We start from the raw sequence: 18,406 nt of genomic DNA, 5'->3' as shown, positions 1-18,406 counted from the left end.
AAGGGAAAGCAGTTCCATCTGAGTATGTGAATGACAGGTATTCATGCATATTTCCCATGGGCACTATCTGGCTTTGGTATGAAATGCTTTTCTGATGCATAGTTGAATTAGAGCTGTAATTAATTTACTGGTAGATTTAAAACATTCCAGGAGATTGTCCTTTCCCCCAAGGGAAAGGAAAGAACAACTCCAAACACTTGAGCTGTCATTTAAGTCTTGGTTTTCAGCCAATCAATAATGAATCTTACCTTAAAGCACTATTCATGCCATTGTATTTTATTGTGTATGTTTACATAACATTTGTTAAGCAGTGCATTACTATCAACTATGAAAAAATTAGTTGTCACATACATAATAGCCCACTGTTAAAATCTTGTACATCACAATATTTACATTCAATACTACAGTGCTCAGTTAACAGAACTTAAATGATGAAATCTGAAACATGGTATTCAGGCCAAAGATTGTTAAGCTCATTGCTGCTAAAATTTCAAAGAAATTATTATTGGAAAAAATAAGGCTCTTTAATATAGAAATATTTGAATACTTATTACAAGTGCTGTAGTGTTCTGCAACAAAACGTGGGGAAAGTTATTGCATCATTTCCATTGACAACACAGGTTAATGGATTTCAACATTCTCGTGCTTTTCTCACATCCACCTTTCCATTAATCACATACACTTCATTTATCTCAACAATTCTGGCAGTACACATCTTGCAAAAACCACTATTCATCTCAATTGTAGCATTAAATTTTCCTTCATGTTTAAGCATACATTCCAAAATCCTTGCACAGTTGTATCATCACAAAACCAAATTAAATCTGAGTCCACACACACACACACAGCCATTCTATAAATTAAATTCCTCTCTGAAACCAAACTTGTACAAAACATTTCTCTTTCTTGCCAACTATGAGGTCACCTCATTACTGTGTGCCCATGGGTGTCAGCACATGGGCTGTGTGCATGCACATGCCAGCTTTGGCATCTGGTGCAAATATGCACACACTGGCATGTATATGTAGGTGTTCTTCAGAAGTAGCAATGTGACTTTGTTCAAAGAAAAAGCACCATAAAGGAAACTACTGCATATCCAAATCACAGCACATAAATATCTACTTTCTCCTCTGGTTGGAGGACACCTCCAATATGAAGAGTGTTGTGTCTGCTCCAGATTCTGATCAGAAGAGCTAAGAATAATCTTAAGCCAGAGATCGTTGTCGAGGCTTTATTCTTGGATATAACTGTAAAACAAACAGTTAAAAATTACTTTTATTGCCTATATTACATTTTATTTACCACTTCAAGCTGATTTGTGTTCTAGATGAGATAGAAACTTGGCTTTTTTTATTGCACCTTTAACATCCCATGGTAAAAAGATTAGGGAGGGAATTTTATAACTTACAGACGGCTGAAGAAAGAGCAATCGAGAAATAAGAGACAAAACGGATTGAAAACAAGGATGAGAATTTTAAAATAGTAGTGTAGATCACCACTATAGATCAACTAATAGAGTATGATGTACAAGCAGGACATGATTTGGTTTAGAATATGGGCACCAAAATTTTTGATGAGCTCAAGTTGTGAAGTACAGAATATACAAAGTTAACAGTAAAGCAATGCAATTGTGCAAATAATTTCCTGCCCCCTCAGACAAAAAAATCACTGCATCAAATTAGACCTATTGCACAGTGTTTAAGATGACCACTACGAAGTTTGATGTAAGATTTTCTGAAGTTAGTGCTTAAACTTTAGTGACAATCTGTCATCTTTTCTGGCTCCATTTTGTTATAATTAGTAATAAAATAATCCCAAGAATGATTTGAGTCACAAGTCAAAAAGAAATTCACTGAAGCATGTCAAGGAACCCTATTATCATAATCAAAATGGTCAAAACAAATTAGTTAAAATCCTTATTTTAAAGCCCGTAGAAAGTTACAAAATGGCAATTATTTTCTTTTAATCAGATTTGGATCACCAAGAAACTTTGATTCATCACTATTAAAGTTAAATCATCCAAATTTTATCAATTGATTACATTGACTAGCCATTCAATTTTCTTGTAATGTCAGATTTTTGTTCTCAATACTAAGCTTTTTCTACTTAATGTAAATCTGTATTTGTCCAAAAGCAGTATTACTGATTGTGTTGTTTTGACCTCTTATGAAACTCAAAGCTCTATTTAGGTAGTTAAAGAATTTAATTGGTACATTGGCCTTTAGTTCCGTGTACAAGAGCAAATATCTCTTCTTGCAATATGTAGGGCTCTAGTGAGACCACTCCTGGAGTTCTGTGCAACTTTTTCTTTTAAGAAAAGCAAGACCAAAGTAGTACTTGTTATAGAGGGGGTTCAACAAAGATTCACTGTACTGGTTTCTGGGATGGTAGGTCTGTCATATTGAGCAGCCTAGGCCTCTTCTCTGTAGTTTAGAGAAGTGAGAGCTGACCTCAGTGAAACACTGAATTTTTAGGGGGCTGAATAATCCCATGGCTAAGGAGTCTAGAACTATGGGGCACAGTCCCCTAATTAAAAGGCCATTTAGGACTGAAATGAGGAAACATTTCTACAATCAAAGATGATGAATCTTTGGAATTCTCTACCCTTAGAGGGTCAGTCATTGATCTCTTTCAAAACAGAGATTGATAGATTTTTGGATGCAAGAGGAACTTAGAAATTTGGGAGGAATAAGGTTTATAGGTAGAAGACGAACCATGACCTTGTTGAATGGCAGAGCAGGCTTGAAGAGCAGAATGGCCTACTCCTGTTCCTATTTTTGATGTTTTTATGTTACGATGGGAGGCAAAAGAATATAATCACAAGGTCTCTTAATTCTTACTTCATTCTCTGGTGATTAGAAGTAGAACATAAGCTACAGCAAATACTTGCGATGCTGCATCGTTGAATGCATCGTTGAAGTTGTCAAAATGTGAGCCTGTGTAGGCAAGCTTCATTCTATTTTAAATTTTGCACTTAATCTGTTTCTATAGTGCCTTTAATTGTTTTTTTGAAAGCAAACAGATGAGCATCACTGCATTTTAGAGATGATAGTATCCTAAATTGTTCTACTAATGCAAGATAAAAACAAGAGATCCACAAGAAACAGCTGTATATTTAAAGCAGGAACTGATCTCTAAAATTTAATAGTGCAGTTGTTAATAGTGAGACAAAGATAGGTCTCTAGTTACTGATCTAACAGAACTGGGCTCAAGAACATTGGAGCCCACCCTTCAGTATCACCCATTTATGGTCCAATAAAGCTCAAGAGTATGGTTAAAATGTATGAACATCAAAGCCTCCACAACATCTCCTCGATAAAGAAATCTTATCAGCACACACCACGCTTAAATAAAGTGTGTGTGCACTGGGCCCATAGGAGGATTTCTCGTATATGGATGGGGCACCTGTCTTAAACTGCTTTATGAATCAGTATTATTCTTGTTTCACTGGTAGTATATTTTATTGAAAAAGTCTAAAAATTATAAAGTCACAAAATATTTAGGTCATATTTACCCCAAGCAGATTGCGAGGAACATAGCCTTCTTTATCATTCAAACGAGCCCACCACCAGTCTGTTTCAACATCATCTTTGTGTCTCACAACTGTCAGAGGATCTCCTTCGTGGAATGACAATTCATCACTGTTCTTGGCTTCATAATCCCACAAAGCATAAACCACGCCTTTGTTCATGACACCTATTTTTTCTTGCACTCCTATTGTGGGTGGAAAGTAATTCTCAATGATTTCAGATGTGGGTAAACATGCACAGGCCATTGTACAGAATATATGATATATAGTCCTGCCTGCAACACACACAAAATGCTGGAAGAACTCAGCAGGTCAGGCAGCATCTAAGGAGGGAAATAAACAGTCGATGTTTCGGCCTGAGACCCCTCATCAGGACTGGAAAGGAAGAAGGCAGAAGCCAGACTAAAAGGGTAGGGGGAAGGGAGAAACACACGCTGGCAGGTGATAGGGCGAGTCCAGGTGAAAGCAGGAAGGTGGTGAGGGTAAAAGGGAATGATGTGAGAAGTTGGGAGGTGATAGGTGGAAGAGGCAAAGGGCTGAAGGAATCTGATAGGAAAGCACAGTAGACCATGGAATAAAGGGGAGGTGGGCAGGTCATGAGGGTGGTGGAGGAGAAAGAAGGGGTGAAGGGGCCACAGGATGAAGGAAAACGGGAATGGTAACTGGAAGTTAGAGAAATCAACATTGATGCTGTCAGGTTGGAGACTACCAAGGCAGAAAATGAGGTGTTGCTCCTCCAGCCTGTGTCTGGTCTCAACGTAGCAGTAGAGAAGGCCGTGGACAGACAAGTCAGTGAATGGGAAGTAGAATTAAAATGGCTGGCCACCAGGAAATCCTGGCTGTTGCGGCAGACGGAGTGAAGGTGCTCGACGAAACAGTCCCCAATCTGTGTCGGGTCTCACCGATGTAATAGATGACACTGATAGATTCACAGGGGAAGCGCTGCCTCACCTGGAAGGACTGTTCAGGGCCCTGAATAGTGGTGAGGGAAGAGGTGTAGGGGCAGGTGTAATACTTTGCATGGTTACAGGGGTAAGTGCCGGGAGGGTCATCGGTGGGGAGGGACGAGTGGACAAGGGAGTCGTGGAGACAGCAATCCCTGCAGAAAGCGGAGAGGGGAAGATGTGCCTGGTGGTGGGATCCTGTTGGAGATGGTGGAAGTTGTGGTGAATGATGTGTTGGATGGTAGGCGAGGACAAGGGGAATCCTGTCCCACCTATGGGGGGGGGGGGATGGGGTGAGGGCAGAGGTGCAGGAAATGGAGGAGATGCGGATGAGGGTTGCATTGATAGTGGTGGAGGGAAAACTTCGTTTTCTGGAAAAAAAAGGACATCTTGGATGTCCCAGAATGAAAGCCTCATCATGAGAACAGATACAGCAGAGGTGGAGGCACTGAGAGAAGGGAATAACATCCTTGCAAATGACAGGGTGGGAAGAGGTGTATTCAAGGTAACTGTGGGAGTCAGTGGGTTTGTAAATGATATCAGTAGATAATCTGTCTCAAGAGATGGAGACAGAGAGATCCAGAAAGGGGAGAGAGGTGTCGGAGATGGACCAAGTGAATTTGAGGGGAGGGTAGAAGTTGGAGGCGAAGTTGATGAAATTGAAGAGCTCCACATGGGTGCAGGAAGCAGCACCAATGCGGTCGTCAGTGTAGCGGAGAAAGAGTTGGGGAGCGTTACCGGTGTAGGCTTGGAACATGGACTGTTCCACATAGCCGACAAGAAGGCAGGCATAGCTGGGACCCATGCTAGTGCCCATGGCTACAGCTTTGGTCTGGAGAAAGTGGGAGGAGTCGAAAGAGAAGTTGTTGAGGGTGAGTACCAGTTCTGCCAGATGGAGGAGGGTGGTGATGGAAGGGAACTGGTTGGGTCTGTTGTCAAGGAAGTGGAGAGCCTTAAGGTATTCCTGATGGGGGATGGAAGTGTACAGGGACTGGACATCCATGGTGAAAATAAGGCAGTCAGGGCCGGGGAACTGAAAGTTGTTGAAGTGGTGGAGAGCATGTGAAGTGTCACAGATGTAGGTGGGAAGGGACTGAACCAAGGGGGACAAATGGAGTCAAGATACAAGGAGACAAGTTCAGTGGGGCAGGAGCAGGCAGAAACAATGGGCTACTGGGGCAGTTAGGTTTGTGGATCTTGGGTGGGAGGTAGAAACAGGAGGTAGGTAATGTCCTGCTTACAAGGTCAAGCACCTTTCTTTGCCTCTTTCCAAAACATACATAGCTTAAACTCTGGGCTTATACTGTTCCAGAATAAGAAATGAATAGAAACAATTCTCTTGCTTCCCTCTAAATAGTAGCTTGTCATCAACTGGCAATCCATTGCATAGCCTAAGAAAAAGGAACTGCTCATTGCTCAAACAGCAAGTAGTCATCTACTCAAAACTGACCTTCACATTTGAGGAATCAAACTCTGTAGAATATAGTTCTAATGACACCGATTTACATTAATAACTCATTTACATCTGCTAGCATAAGCCAAACATATGCAAAATGATAAATGGTAGATATATCTTGTGTGTGCGAGTTTCCTGAGCATAACATCTGACACTAATGTGACTAAATGATAAATTCTGAACACATCAAGTTTGAGAGAATCATCAAAGCAGAGACTGGACAGGACGTAGGAGGGGGCAAGCATCACTGCATCTATCAAGATATAGTAGTCATCAAAAAATAAAAAATTGCAGACACTCAAATACCGAAAATATTCTGCATGTCAATCAGCATCTGTGGAGAGAGAAACAGTAAACATTTTATGTCAGTGACCTCTCATCACAACTAACTAGCTCTGTTTCTGACCTGCTGAGTATTTCCAGCATTTTGTGTCTATGATATTACCTTGGCTCAGTGCACAGTTAGTGGAGAAAGAGGACTGGAGATGTGGAGGAGAAATCTTTAATAAATACAACTTGGGTTATTTAGTCAGAGTTTAAAAAGAGGTTGACTGTTCACCCAAAAATGTGATACATTTTTGTAAGAGATACACCACCAAATTTACAGATACTTACCATAAAGGAACTGCGAGCACTGTACAAAACCTTCTTCCATTTCCTCACATTTATCTGCTGCTGTTTCAACATCACTGATTGTAGTGGCAAAAATAGCAGCACCAGATTCCACAAGCAGCTTGCAGAGTTGGACACTGTTGCATGAAGCAGCACAGTGCAATGGTGTCCTGGAAGAAAAGCAGTCCATTTTGAGACAACCTTCAAAATAAAAGTCACTCATATGCCAAGTTAGTTAAACATACATCTTGGAATTACATAAATCATGCTTTCACATGTAGAAGACTATAACTGCTTAATCACAGGAACAGCTTTCCCAATTGTTAAAACAAAGATTGCCCAACATGCTCTATATTTATGATGTGTGGTATCAGTTCAGTTCTTATCATTCTTTAGCAGCAAATAGATATAGGTCATTAGATTTAGAGGAAAATATCACTTTGGGGGAGAAAGAAAAACAAATAACACTAACTTCCCTTCCAGAAAAACAATTTTGTAAATTTTACTCAACACTTATTACATTATGTACTCCATTTATTCAGAGACTTGATGCTGATCATTTTCAAATCCCAGCATACTCCTTTTAATTCAATGTGAGCACATGAAGAGCAAAAATCAGAAATCCCTCACCCGAAGACCAACTTATCAGGCAAAATAAAAGATACATTTTAACAGATGACAAAATCTGTAGGCAGAAATGCCAGTTTTTCCCCTCTCCACCAATATAGCAGAAGATAACTGTTTAGAAAAGTTGGCACTATAGAATTATACTTTTGTCACTTTCGATATAGCCATGCATTTCTTCTTTGACTTTGGCAATTGAATCTCTGATGCTTCTGCCCAGAACTAAATGAAAGTAGAATGTGACCATACCTCTGTCTAATTTCACTATTAAATTATAATTCCTCAATTGCATTCTTCAGTTTGGTTGATTTCATTGGTTCGATATTGAATCTAACATTTCCAAGTCACATTCAGCTATCTCAGAGCAAATGTGATTTGCTTTGCCATGTGCAGTAATTTGCAGCTGCATGTATAGTTTCACCAGCCATTATTCTGCTCGTGTGTACCAAGTAAATCTGTATATTAAAAAAAACCTACTCCAACTTTTGTTTGCTTACAAAGAGTTCAGCAGCAACTCAGCTATAATTTCATAACAGCTTGCTTCCAAAATACAGAGCATCACTGACAGTTATTTTTTTTAAACTTCTATTTCCTAGCAATTTTGCATTTAACTTAGAGGATTAAATAGACAGAGGCATCACTGTAATTTGTTGCAATCAATTCCAATTTTTTCTTTAAAAATGGTCAAGATGTATCCCACAACTATCTTCTAAGTACTGAAACAGAGTGTACATGAAGTTGACACCTTGCCCCATTCGTAAATAATTTGTTTCATCATAATTCTGCTACAGTATTCAAGGGCAGAGCTGATTACAAAATAAAACTGAAGCTTTCAATGATGCATAGCAACATGCATCAAGAAAAGTCTTTACATGAGGAAAATATCTCGAAATAGTTTATGTAGAGGATAAAAACAAATGGATGAGATGGCAGTTACCCAAAAGTTTGGCTGAGAAGATTTTAATGTTTTTAATGTGTGTGAGAGAGACAGACAGAGAGAGAAGAGTGAGGGGCAGATAGAAAGGCAATGATAGAGAAAGAAAGAGTTTTCCTGTCCAGATAGTCCAAGGCCAAGATACCATCAATCAGGAAACAAGGAAAGTGAGGCTGGCAAAAGTATGAGCAGAGATGGAGACAGTTAGAAAGAAGGAAAGAAAATTCACCGAAAGACAGAGCTTATAATATTATGTCTAATTTAGACCACTTCATGAATTTTTTTTTAATATAGGTCTGCATTACATGAAATTATAATAGCTTTAAAATTGAATTGTGGTTAATGAAACACAAAATTACAGAAAATATTTTCAACCAATATTCATGTTAACACAGGAAATGAACAGTAAACTTTAATTTGCATGCATCTTACCATCCATCACTATCTGCTGCATTTGTATTTACACCAAAATCAACAAGGAATTTCACAATGTGATGATGACCAGCACAAACTGCATTATGCAATGGTGTAATCCCTTCATCATTAGGTCTGCTGGGATCATTAACCTGGCCAAAACAAATTTTGAATGCTGAACATATCAAGTGACAGTCAAAACGTTACATTCTAATGAAGAAAATCCAAATACCAAATGTAACAAGTAACAATGCAATAAATGGAGAAAAGCTACCTCATAAATGATGCGTTGCACAAGATCAAATTCTCCTTCTAAAGAAGCATCTAGCAGTAAAGCAAGAGGATCAAATTTTACCCTCATTCCACATCCTGTTCTCTCTGAATCAGGCTTTTTTAAGTTTGTGCGTTTAGTCTGAGGAAAGAAGAAAATTCAACAATTCAGGCAACAGATATTGGCAACTTGGTTTCTAACAGCCATCTACTCGCAGCTCTGACAGGAAACACCAAAAGAGATTTCCAATTACAAAATGGGAGAAAAAAGTGATTTTATCTTTGAAGTTCAAAAGTGTAGAATTGATTAATGTCACATGGTTTAGGTGTGCGCATCTCCACACTTGATACTTAGAAAGACCCAAGTCTAGGTTGTTGCTCTGCAGCAATGTTTTATAGATTAACACCACTTAGAAAGAAAATTCCCTTCATTTCAAGGAACTGTTCAATAAACTTTCACCCACTTTTAACCTTATATCAAGGTTTAAAACACAAACAGTACTTGATAACAAATTGCTGTGCCTTCATTGTAACCATCTGCAAATTACTATAAATGAGCTGCTCAAGTTTAACATTACATTACCATAATTACTTCCTGTTAGTGATATATCCAAGTCAAAAGAAAATATTACAAAAAAATCCATTTCATTGGTTTGTCTACTTTGTTCTCCTTTATCCTAATTGATAGGTACTGTATTTACAATGATCTCTTCACTAACGCGGCAGTGCCAAGACCAACTGAAGTCAGTACAGGTCAAGATTTTCTGCACACAAGCCGATATCTACTTGCTTCAAATTCAATATACTCTTCCCTTCAAGTGTAAAACAGTCATTTCCTCTATTAGAACATGCCCAAAAAAAAAGTGCCTCAATTATAGTTGAGGAAAGTAGAGTAAAACAAAAGAACATTTATGATGATATTCATATCCCAGGGACAAATCATAGCCAACAAAATAACTGAAATATCATGGTCTTAAATGTCTTTTATTTATAAAGCCCAATTCCTTTGGCTTTTTGAATGGCTTAATTCACTGCACTTTCAAGAAAATGTACATGCAGCTGTTTCTTCATTCAAGGTTTATCTCATGGATATAGGGATTCCTTTACTTCTTCCTTCCCCTTCCCAAATACATTACCTCAATTCTCTCCTATAAATACATTCAGGGTGCAGGGATAAGCTACCAATGAGTTATATTGATAATTGCTATAGGGAACATTGATAACAGGGAGTATACAAATTATGCAACCTGAAAAATAAGGGGCCTACAACATATGTAATGGTGTACTTCAATCTCACAATTTGGGAGTCTTCAATGAAAATCTCCAGTCAGTCAGTCTCTTCTATCTGAGATCAATCGGGATAACAAAATTTTAAATCATTCACTCTTTGATTAGCACAGAGAAGTAAATGAAGTAAAGGGAATAGAATTCCTGTATCAGGATGCTATCCTCAATAAGTTACTAAGCATAGAGGGACAGAACAGTGCTAAATCTGCTAATAAATAATGATATAAATCTGGTTATGGAATTAGAAATGGGAGTGCAATGCAAGAATTAAGATACCATTAGAAGGAAGCAAAAGGTACAAAAATTAGATCAGACTGGGTCTTGGCAGATTTTAGAAAAACAAGGAGCAAATTAGAGTGCCAAGTAGAAGAACAAATTGACAAAGAGCAAGATTCAGCGTAAAAGTTTTTTTTAAAATGAGACTGCATAGGTACAGGATAAGTATATCCTATGAAGCAAACTAATGCCAGTTTCAAGGATCCATGGATTACTTTCTAGATTTCAGTTTTTTTTTTAAAAGATTATGATAAAAGGAGCACATTTTATTAAGCAGATAAGTTATTTTAATTTATCACCTTCACTCCTGTTCATTTCTCCAGCTTTTTTTAAAACTAATGCTGTTCTTTGCTAAACCTGTTGTTCTCCACTACTTGCAGCTAGCTTTGTGTATTTTTCCAAGAAGGTAGATACAATATGTTAGTTTAATTTCACTGCCATTTACTTATTCCCCAATTTAATTTCTCCAGCCTCAGTTTGTAAAGGACCCACATTAACTTTGCCTAATCTTTTCCTGAATACATATCTATAGGTTAGTATAGTCTGTTTTTGTTTCCCACTAGCCTACTCTTGTACTATATGTATTATTATTTCCCTTTCCTTATCACTGCCTCGATCTTCTGTTGAATTCTGAATTTCTTCCCCAATCTGCAGGAATACTGTCTTTTTTTTATTGACAATATTAAACCTTTTCCTTTGATTTAATGCTATCTTTAATTTCCTATGATAACTATGGCTGGATCATTTTTCCTGCAGGACTTTTTTTGCCTTGCATTAAGATATTACTAGTAGACGAATTCTTTAAGTGCTAGCTATTATTCATTTACTGTCATCTCTTTTAATGTAGTTTTCTTATCTACCTTAGTCAACTTGCACCTCATACCTTCATAGTTTGCTTTATTCAGATTTAAGATCCTGATTTCAGATTGAATGAAATCACTTCAAACTTTTTATAAAATTTTACCATATTATGATCCCTGTTCCCTAAAGGCCCCTTAACTACCATTTATAATCCTTTTTCTTTGGACAATACTAGATCTAAAACAGCTTGTTCCCTCATTAGGTTCATAAACCAATATGTTGAGAAATCTACTTTTACTGCTAATTTGGTTTGCCCAGATTTAAAATCCCCATGATTATCATATTACCCTTCTTACATGCCCCTCTAATTTCACTATTTATGCCTTACATTAACAATAATATTTAGGGGCCTATTTACAACTCCCACCCATGTTTGCTGGCACTTGCTGTTTCATAGTTCCCTCCAAAACTGATTCTACTCCTTGATGTTTCAACCTAGATTCCTTCATCAGATATCCTTTTCCATATTGCCTATAAGTTAAGTTTAGAATATTTCACAACTATCATTCAGTCCCTATGTTTCTTTAAGGTTAACAGATCATACTCGTTATGAATCCACAGATCTTGTTATGAATATTGCTTGTCTTCAGATAAAGCCGTTAATTTTGCTTTAATAACAATTTTTCCCCCTGCTCTGACTCTAATCGGATATATACGTTTGTGTTTGTCTTTACTTCCCTTCCCGACAGACTCTGGTTATCATTATCCATTTTGCTACCCTGCCCAAGCTCTAACTTTTTACTTTCTAAATTTCCCCTCACTAAAACCACCTTCTCACTGGTTTAAAGCCTTACCTACAGCCCTAGTTATTCAATTCACTGCGACTTTTGTCCCAGCTTGATTCTAGTGAAGCCTATTCCAACAGAATAGTTCCTTCCTTCCAAGGCCACGTGCACTGAAACCTAGTTCGCCCACATCAATGTTTGAAACAGGCTTTCAATTCGCTGAACTTATTTCTTCTATGCCATATGAAAATTTTTTAGGTAGTGATCCAGAAATTATTAAATTGGTGGTTCTGCTTTTTTTTTAAAAATTGGACCTGAACTGTTCATATTCCTTCAGCAGAACCTTCTCATTTGCCCTACACTGGTTCGGGCATCAATAATTAGATTTTTCCTTTCCCATTCCAAGTTTTTTCCCAGGTGAATGGACAATTAGAAATCATTCAGTGCCAGGGAATGCAGCCTTAAAAATATTACCCATAAGGTCCACTTGTTTACAGTTATAATATTATAGTAAAACTTACAGGTGGTGGTGGTGGGACAGCAGGTGGTGGAGGAACATCTTCCCCTGGTGATACGGCCTCTACTATAGGGCTTGGTAGTTGCTCTGTTTGAACAACAGCGGGATTATTATTATTGTCCTCCACTGTAGCAGGGATGTCATTGTCATCTGTCTGAATTAATTCAGAATGTGGTGGAGAAGGCAACTGATTATCATTGGCATCTGATGATGGTTGATTTTCAAGTTGAGTTATTGGTTCAGGCTGGACTGAACCAGACTCCACTAGGCTGGTGTTACCATTATCAACATCTGCTAAAGCACCTACAAAGTCTTGAGAGTTACTGGGGAGGTAAAATGGCGTGTTATCCATACCCCCCGCTAGCGTGTTAAAACGTTGATACAACAATTTCTGAATATTTGGTCCACTAGGGCCTTCTGGCTCAGTTATTGAACTGCGTTTCTTTAGCGGTCTTGGTGCATGAGCCAGTTTTTTCCTTAGAACTTCCAGGTCAGCGTCACTCTGATAACGCAATGGTGAGTGCACAATAGGCAATAGCTTTGTAGGACTGAGAGGACGTGGGATGTTTTCAACATTTGAGTTGGTGCTTGGCAAGTTCTCAGGTTCTGGGTCTTTTCCATTCGTTTGGATTTCATCAGTTGCTGGAAGATGGGAACTGTGGATAGGCTGGGGATGAGCAAAAGGCAATGGAGATGGTGAAGCAGAACCAGATCCAGATCCAGATCCAGATGGCAATACTGGTTTCCCATACACTAGAGAGAAGAGAACTTTAGTTAACCAAATATAGTTCTAATTCACTATATGCACAACTCCATACATTTGTTAATAGTTTTAATCACACAATTAATAAACCACTTACTTGCTTTAACAGTATGCGTTTTGTTTAAGGTATTATATGCAGCCTGCTGATAGTTCTTTGGCGGTGTAGCTTGTTGAAGGTACATTGAATAAATTGAACTGGAATTCACAGTTTGAGGCCCTTTTCGTGGAGACTGAGGTCTAGAGCCTTTATCAGCCAAGAATGGTCTTACAGCTACTGCTAGTGGTGGATCAGGTCTGTTATCTCCAGTAGGGAACAATGGTGAACCAATTGACTGATAAGTAGGACTTGGAGGTACAGTAATTCTCTGCTGAATTTGTTGTGAGGCACCAGCCTGAAATGTGCTTACAGGAGGTGGAGGCTGGGTAGGCCTTTGCCAGTTTTCTGTAGTTATGTTAGAAACTGAACCCATACTAGGTCGAGGCTGAGTGGTATCTTTCATCCTTTCCAATGAATTTGTAGAGCCAATAGCCAAAAGAGATTTTGGGTGAGGTCCATAAGATTGTGGCAGTTGTTTTACTGCATTAGGCGCAGCTGGGGGCACTCTTCCTGTTTCAACACCCTAAATTAAAGAAGATATTGTTAAAATAGTTTTAACTATCTTATAATATCAAAACAAATCAGTACATAATTTAACCAATTTGAAATTAATGGCTATGTGTGAAGATATTTGAAGTCAGTTGAAAGCATGAAGATAACCATTAAATCACATTATTTAAGTAACATAGGCACTTCAAAATGTTTAAATAAAACTTTGAACTCTAAAGAAAACAAATTTAGTTTTGAGAAGTAGCAGGATATTACAACCTGAAGTTTACAAACTTGAAATTATTTTTTATATATCAAAATAGGAAAAAAAGTTCCATAGTAAATGCATCAGAGAACATTCTAAAGTTCAAACAAAACCTACCACCATTTTCTCATTGCTTGGTACAGCTGACGTTGTGCACAGGGCCTGATTTGACCCAATTCCTGGCTTCAAAACTGTATCCATGTTGGATTCCTTCCAGTCATTTTTTGCTGTTGGAGGTAGTTTCCCTGTGGTAACAGATCCTGGTGGGAGTGTTGGCCAGTTTCCATCATTAGCTGATTAGGATATGAAAATTTGCAACACATTTATTACATTTAAAAGATTTAAACAGTTATTTTATTTTAATATATAATACCTACTTATAATAAACACTCCAGCTTCCCCATTCTGCCACAGCCGGTGGGGCAGGGTGGAATGCAATGTACCAAGTATTGTTCAAACAACCTTCTTGGGAACACGAAAAAAATCCCTAATGCCACTCACGTATGTGGCATATGCAAGCAGTTGAGAATTTTGTTACTAAATAATACTGAATTCATACTTTCTCAGAAAACCCATTATGAATAGTAATATTAGATGCCACATGATACATAACAAATTACACCAAAATAGAGTTATTTTCTTTGAAGAATTTGCACATCTAACAAATCAGCATTTTAACAACATAGCAAACCTTGTGTAGTTAGTTATCGGTACTTGTCAACAAATTCTTCAAGTAAATTTTTATCTTAATTGGCCTAAAGGAACAACAACCACTATTCCCATGATTCTGTTGTAGCTACATTTAGCAAAAAGAAGGAATAGAAGATAGTATAATTGCAGCTATAAAATAATGGAATGCAATCAAAAGATGGTGTATTTTGAAATTTCAGTAATATGATTGCTACTGAACCTTTTCTCAAATTCAGTTCTATTCAAGTTAAATTTATTTGCAAATGGAAAATGTTTCTGTAACTAGTGGACTACACAAATTTAATGATTAACATAATTTAAATGTTTGGTGTCATCGTTTTACTCTGGATTTCCAAAAAGGCAAAGTACATCTCTTATTTGTCTTCAATGTCAAGATTTATTCTCAACAAGCATCACAAAAAGAAATGGGCAACTTAAAAAAAAAACCCAAATCTCTACATCAGTTTCTTCTGCTTACTTTTTTCTCCATTCTCCAATTTGAACAGCATTGAGTTGCAGCTCCATCCACCAAAACCCTTCTACCTTGATCAAGAGGCCAATATTACTGTAGGAGACTTAAAGGCCATTCATCCAAGAGTGGAAATGAGGGATTACCATCACTATGCTGCTCCTAGATAGTATTCACATCTACATTTCCAGCAACAAAGGTCACTGAACAGCAAAAGGAGGCACCATGGCCAATTTCCCCTACATCCTCGCCAAACAGCACTAAAGCTAGATAAAGGCCTTTGACAAATATAATCAAAATTGCAAAAGCATTAGTTGAAAGCAGTTAAATTAGCAAATACATCTCACTAAATTAGGAATTATGTTGATATGTATGACTCACTGAGAAATTATCTTAAATCACTGGGGAAGACCAAAATTGCTTTAGTTTATCTGTCATAGTGCTAGTTAATAATACCTAGAATATTTCATATTTAAATCCATCAGTCTTAGTTATGCCATGTTCAGCAAGAATTCAAAGAACCTCCAAGCTCACCTAAAATAACTATATCACTTTTAAACTTTTCCCAATTCTGGTGAAAGGTTATCAAACCAAAATATTAATTCAGTTTCTACCTCCACAGATGCTTCTTTATGTGTTGAGTTTTTTCTTTTTCTAATTTCCGATTGGTAGAATCTTCCATATTTTGCTTTTGGATAACTTAATAAATCTCATTTTGTTGTGCACATATAATGCATATTCACAAAAAAATCGGTATGGCCTGGATTATGCCCTAAATATTTCAAACTTGAAAATTATTTTTATCCTTTCTGTTAACTATATTAAAACAAGCAATTATTTTATAGTTTAAAAATATTCTTTATTAATTTATACTATGTTCAATAAATTATGTTCACATTAACTCGACATTAACAAGATAAATATGACCAATCTTGGCTTTTTCACCAAGTATCATCCTCTTGCATCCAACATATCTCTGCACCTCACTCTTGTTCTTGTTGCTTACACAGATTTATTTATTTATCAAGGGCATCACCTGCAAGGCCAGCATTTATTTCCTATCCCTAATTTCTGTTGGGAAGACAACCTTATTTTGATTAAACAAAATGACAATTTTGAGTTGCATCTTAATTACTCCAAAACCAGATTATCACCTTGATACAAACTATGTTTATTGGTTTTCTAAATATAATTAACCCTTTGTACCACCTCACTATTACGTTCAATGGTAGGCAGTTATCATTTGTAAAAGATCCAATTTTTGTCAGTTAAATAGGCCAAAAGGTTTTAGGTTTCATTGTACTTCAACAGTCAGGCATACTGGAAGCTTCATGCTTCATGACTAATGCACAAACAAATGCAATTCAGAAATATCAAGTACCAAGTTCCAAAAATCTTCACTGAGGAAGCTATCTTTAATTCTGGATACATTATTAGGGAGTTGCAGCTTTCAAAATTATGACCCATTACATCAGTCTACTAAAAAGCACGACAGACATACAAACTAAGTCTTACTTTTCATAAATGTACAACAAAAAAATCGTAGAAATTGACTTAAATTTTTATTTCACATCAAATACAGATAAATATATATATTTTTGTTTTTTGAATGAGAATAAAACATTTAATTTAGTTACTTGGAATGAATTCTTAAAGCATTTATGTTTGTCTCTAGAGTTATGTTTACTCTTATCTAGAATAAATTCTGAAACATTTGCGACAAAATATTCAACTTGGCATTTTCAAAATATTATCGGTTAACAGGCAATACAGCAAAATTTCTCCTTTAAGCAAAGACAGTAGTAGTTCCACAGACTCACAATATAGTTTGTCAGGAACAGAAGCTGCCAAATGGATCATCACACTATGATCTTGAGATTTTAGAGAGTCAGTAGAAGAAAATAAAACAGGATCCACTATGGAGTCTAAATCAGAAACTTTCCAAATGCCTGGATATTTTTTCAAACTCCCATTTGTTTCTGTCCAAGAAGTCAAAGGAAAGTGAGACATTGAAGGACACAAAGCAAAAGTACAAGAATATAAAAGAATATAATGAATCCCAACAAAACGTAAAGGTCAGAAAAAACAGAAAGTTAAAATTCAAAATATAAAGTAATAAAATTATGAACTAGTACTTTAGATTAATAAATATTTGGCAAGAGCTAAAAGATTACAATATAGATCAGTTTTGAGCCCTTCAAGGAAGGGATATTGTGCTACAAAACTGAACCCTTTCCTGCTTCAGGAGCTTGAGTTAGCACCAAGCACGCTATGTCTGGCACAGCACAATTAGAAGAGTTAATCTAGTTTCATTAGCCTTGATTTTATTCCACTCGAAATTTCAGAAGTGAAAACCCATTACACCAATTAATTACCAAACTAAATAGGTTTCAGTAGTAGTGTAGAAAAACATTAAGCCTACTAAATTATTTGACTAATTTGCTTTGGAAATGGTTTCAAAAGCCTTTCATCTGAAAATTTAAGGCTTCCACAATTAGGTCCCTTAATGAATAACATATCAATTGACTAACAAAATACTATTTTTTGCTTAATTTATTAGCAAATACTTCACTACATGGTTTCTATCTAGCATCTATAAGAAATAAATGATAATTTCACATGCAGGTTAAAATCAGAAATGTGATCCATAAATACACAGAGAACTTAATAAACCTCTCTCCAAAATTGTTACAATTTGGAACCATTAATAGTTGAACAGACTCGCAATAGACACACATGGAAGGTCAGGCAAGCATATGAGGAAGAATGAAACCACAGGATACATTGATGGTGTTAATAAAGGAAGCCTTTGAGGAATATAACCATGGAGTGTTGTGGAATACTTTATGACATTTCCAAAGGCAGAAGTAATAACAACAGACAGAGTCATAAAAGGATATAGTGGGAGGGGTGCCCAAATTGCTGGTCAAAGCAGCTTTAAAAGAGGAATATGACTAGACAGGAGGAGTTAGAAAGGTAATTCCAGAGCACAGAATCTAGGCAGATGAAGCTATAGTCACTGAGATTAACAGTGGAGCAAAGGAAAGGTTGGAGGGAAAAGAATAGTGTTCTGGCAGTTGAGGCAGAGAGGGGAATGAAGATTCATATTGCTGGATAGTGAGACAAGGCCATGAAGCAATGCAAAGATGAAAAATTTTAAACAGTAAGCATTAAGGGACTGGGA

General features: G+C 36.9%; 1 protein-coding gene across 6 annotated transcripts in view; it reads right to left on the bottom strand.

Annotated features, from left to right (window-relative positions):
* Positions 1-260: 260 nt before the first annotated feature.
* The window catches only part of ppp1r13bb (protein phosphatase 1, regulatory subunit 13Bb), a 77,584-nt gene continuing 59,438 nt past the window's right edge, over positions 261-18,406 (bottom strand). For 4 of the 6 annotated variants that reach the window (XM_052022886.1, XM_052022875.1, XM_052022904.1 and 1 more), the window contains exons 10-18: positions 17,043-17,201; positions 14,181-14,356; positions 13,310-13,832; positions 12,454-13,202; positions 8,788-8,925; positions 8,532-8,665; positions 6,545-6,711; positions 3,515-3,714; positions 261-1,247 (exon numbers count right to left, since the gene is read on the bottom strand). In XM_052022886.1, the coding sequence (XP_051878846.1) occupies positions 1,206-1,247; positions 3,515-3,714; positions 6,545-6,711; positions 8,532-8,665; positions 8,788-8,925; positions 12,454-13,202; positions 13,310-13,832; positions 14,181-14,356; positions 17,043-17,201 (2,288 nt within the window). In that variant the 3' untranslated portion in view covers positions 261-1,205. The remainder of the gene's footprint in view (positions 1,248-3,514; positions 3,715-6,544; positions 6,712-8,531; positions 8,666-8,787; positions 8,926-12,453; positions 13,203-13,309; positions 13,833-14,180; positions 14,357-17,042; positions 17,202-18,406) is intronic. The other 2 variants (XM_052022914.1, XM_052022923.1) reach the window with 1 other exon arrangement.

The sequence above is a fragment of the Pristis pectinata genome, chromosome 1 (genome assembly GCF_009764475.1).
Source record: "Pristis pectinata isolate sPriPec2 chromosome 1, sPriPec2.1.pri, whole genome shotgun sequence".
Lineage (NCBI taxonomy): Eukaryota > Metazoa > Chordata > Chondrichthyes > Rhinopristiformes > Pristidae > Pristis > Pristis pectinata.
This window is presented reverse-complemented; position numbering and strand designations above follow the sequence as displayed.